Source organism: Mytilus trossulus, chromosome 1 (assembly GCF_036588685.1).
Source record: "Mytilus trossulus isolate FHL-02 chromosome 1, PNRI_Mtr1.1.1.hap1, whole genome shotgun sequence".
NCBI classification, from domain to species: Eukaryota; Metazoa; Mollusca; class Bivalvia; order Mytilida; family Mytilidae; genus Mytilus; species Mytilus trossulus.
In genome coordinates this window covers 88,231,526-88,233,507 of record NC_086373.1, presented here as the reverse complement: position 1 = coordinate 88,233,507, position 1,982 = coordinate 88,231,526, and the positions used below count along the sequence as shown (strand labels likewise).

Genomic DNA, 1,982 nt, shown 5'->3' with positions numbered 1-1,982 from the left:
TAGTTGAAGTGTTTCCCTCGTTTTAATTTGTAACCCAGATGTGTTTTCTCATAGTCGATTTATGACGTTCGAACATCGATATACTACTGTTGCCTTTATTTATATAAGGTGAACTATTTTTGGACCTGGTCTAACATTTTTACAGAGGGAAGCCTCTTTCGAGAGTTTTCTTTTTTTCCAAAAGATTTGAATATGAATGGTAGATATAAAGATATAAACATCAACATGATTCAGAATAGTTTATTTTAATAAATAAAGCAAAACAACTAGTGTTTGATTGTTCAAAATATCACAGTATTCAGCTACCAAGACGTTATACCAGTCCAACCGTCTCATCAATTTTTCGACATACTTATTTTGCTGAAAATTAATCCACATGTCTCGCATATTGGTGCTAAGCAACATTGTACAAAAATGCCAATAAATTTCTGGCAACAACCTGCATAAATTGAACATGTTCGTAACCCAGGTGTTACGCACCAAACTTGATCAAATGTGATCTGTGCAAACATGCATCCCCAGTACAAAGCTATACAGAGTCCACAAAGAGTTGTTAGCAGCTTGTAACAACAGTTCTTTCCTCCGTTAAAACATTTGTTGCTGAGGCTCCATACGCAGTCAATACTGTGTGCTCCATCTGGTTCCCCCAAAACATCCTCAAAGTTAACCTTAAATCAAAATTAAATCATTTTATTGATTGAATTTTAAAAACATTGTATTTGATTTATAACTTTTTGTATATATAAACCTAGTATCACGTTCGTAAACTCCTTACAGAAAGTATACAAATGAAATTTGGCCTAAATACCCTCAGCCTTGATTGGTTAATAATATCATTTATTTTTTCATTCTCATTCCATAATGCATGAAACAAAGGTACATTTTATTTTACATCTGTGACGACAAGGTGTTGGCAGATCAGAAAAAACTTTCTATCTGAAATAAATCGATATTAGATAGAAAAAAAAAAAAAAAAAGAAGGAACCCTTCCGCAAAATGTACAAGAAAGTATGCTTTTTATTAATAAAATTACCAAATCGTATAATGTCGTGAAATTATAAGTTGATCGAATATCAATTGCTTGTTCAAAATAGTAGACAGCATACCATGATTGCATGCGGGCAATATAAATGTATTTTATAACATCCCTTTCTGTGCTGTAATATTCTTAGTATTGCTCAATTCATGGAAATTCACATATAGTATTGACAGTTATCTTGGATCAAAATAACAACATACAGCTATATAAATTTTGAAGCGAAAATCATGAAATTACTATTATAATACACCTAGAATTACTGTTTAAATATTATGAGGTGTGATTTTTTTCGTTTTTAACTTATTTTCTCATTGTAACAATTAAAACTAAGCTGCAAGTTTAAACATAGTTTATATAATATACAATATATATGTGTATCTTACCCTGACATGTTTGTTAAGATCATTTGGATCTCTCATCACTAAGTCAACTTCTTTTTCAGTCATGGTGGTGCGTTACAAGTCAGAAAGGGTTCTTCCTTATGAATTACTGTATATACGTGATGTATGTCTTTATATTGGTGTATTCATGGTTACCATTTAATCGTTTCAATAAATGAACGTTACACAAATAGTCTATTGGTCTTCCATGTTGTCACGGAAAAATGTCTAATTTTGATTGACAGCTGATCTTCCTACAGAAAATATTTAAAGGACACAATTAATTGACGTTTTTTTTTCTAATTTCGATGATAATTGGGGTATCATGTTGAAAGTGTAACCTTCTGGTATTCAGTAAGAAATGCTAAAAAAGGGAAGGTTATCAAAAAGTGTGCATAAACTCGAACACAGTTTCTTTTCCCCTTCAAAGTTCAACATTTTTAGTCAATAATTTAAGGATGCTCAGATATAATTGACCATTTCCTATTATGTAATACAGATATTGGAGCTCTAATATCTTATTGTTTTACTATCGACTTTTGGTTGCAATAACGACCTATCAC

General features: G+C 31.2%; 1 protein-coding gene across 1 annotated transcript; it reads right to left on the bottom strand.

Annotated features, from left to right (window-relative positions):
• Positions 1-225: 225 nt before the first annotated feature.
• LOC134710989 (caveolin-1-like) lies at positions 226-1,554 on the bottom strand. Its single transcript, XM_063571416.1, has 2 exons — positions 1,423-1,554; positions 226-668 (listed from the first exon to the last, which is right to left on the bottom strand). The coding sequence occupies exons 1-2, from the start codon at positions 1,483-1,485 to the stop codon at positions 336-338; spliced, it is 396 nt and encodes a 131-aa protein (XP_063427486.1). The 5' UTR covers positions 1,486-1,554; the 3' UTR covers positions 226-335.
• Between the last annotated feature and the right edge of the window lie 428 nt (positions 1,555-1,982).

Bases quoted from the DNA above. Each gene is read 5' to 3' on its own strand.
- LOC134710989 (XM_063571416.1), bottom strand. From the start codon at position 1,485: ATGACTGAAAAAGAAGTTGACTTAGTGATGAGAGATCCAAATGATCTT. The intron at 669-1,422 runs GTAAGATACACA...TTTTGATTTAAG, and splicing joins ATCTTAACAAACATGTCAGG to GTTAACTTTGAGGATGTTTT.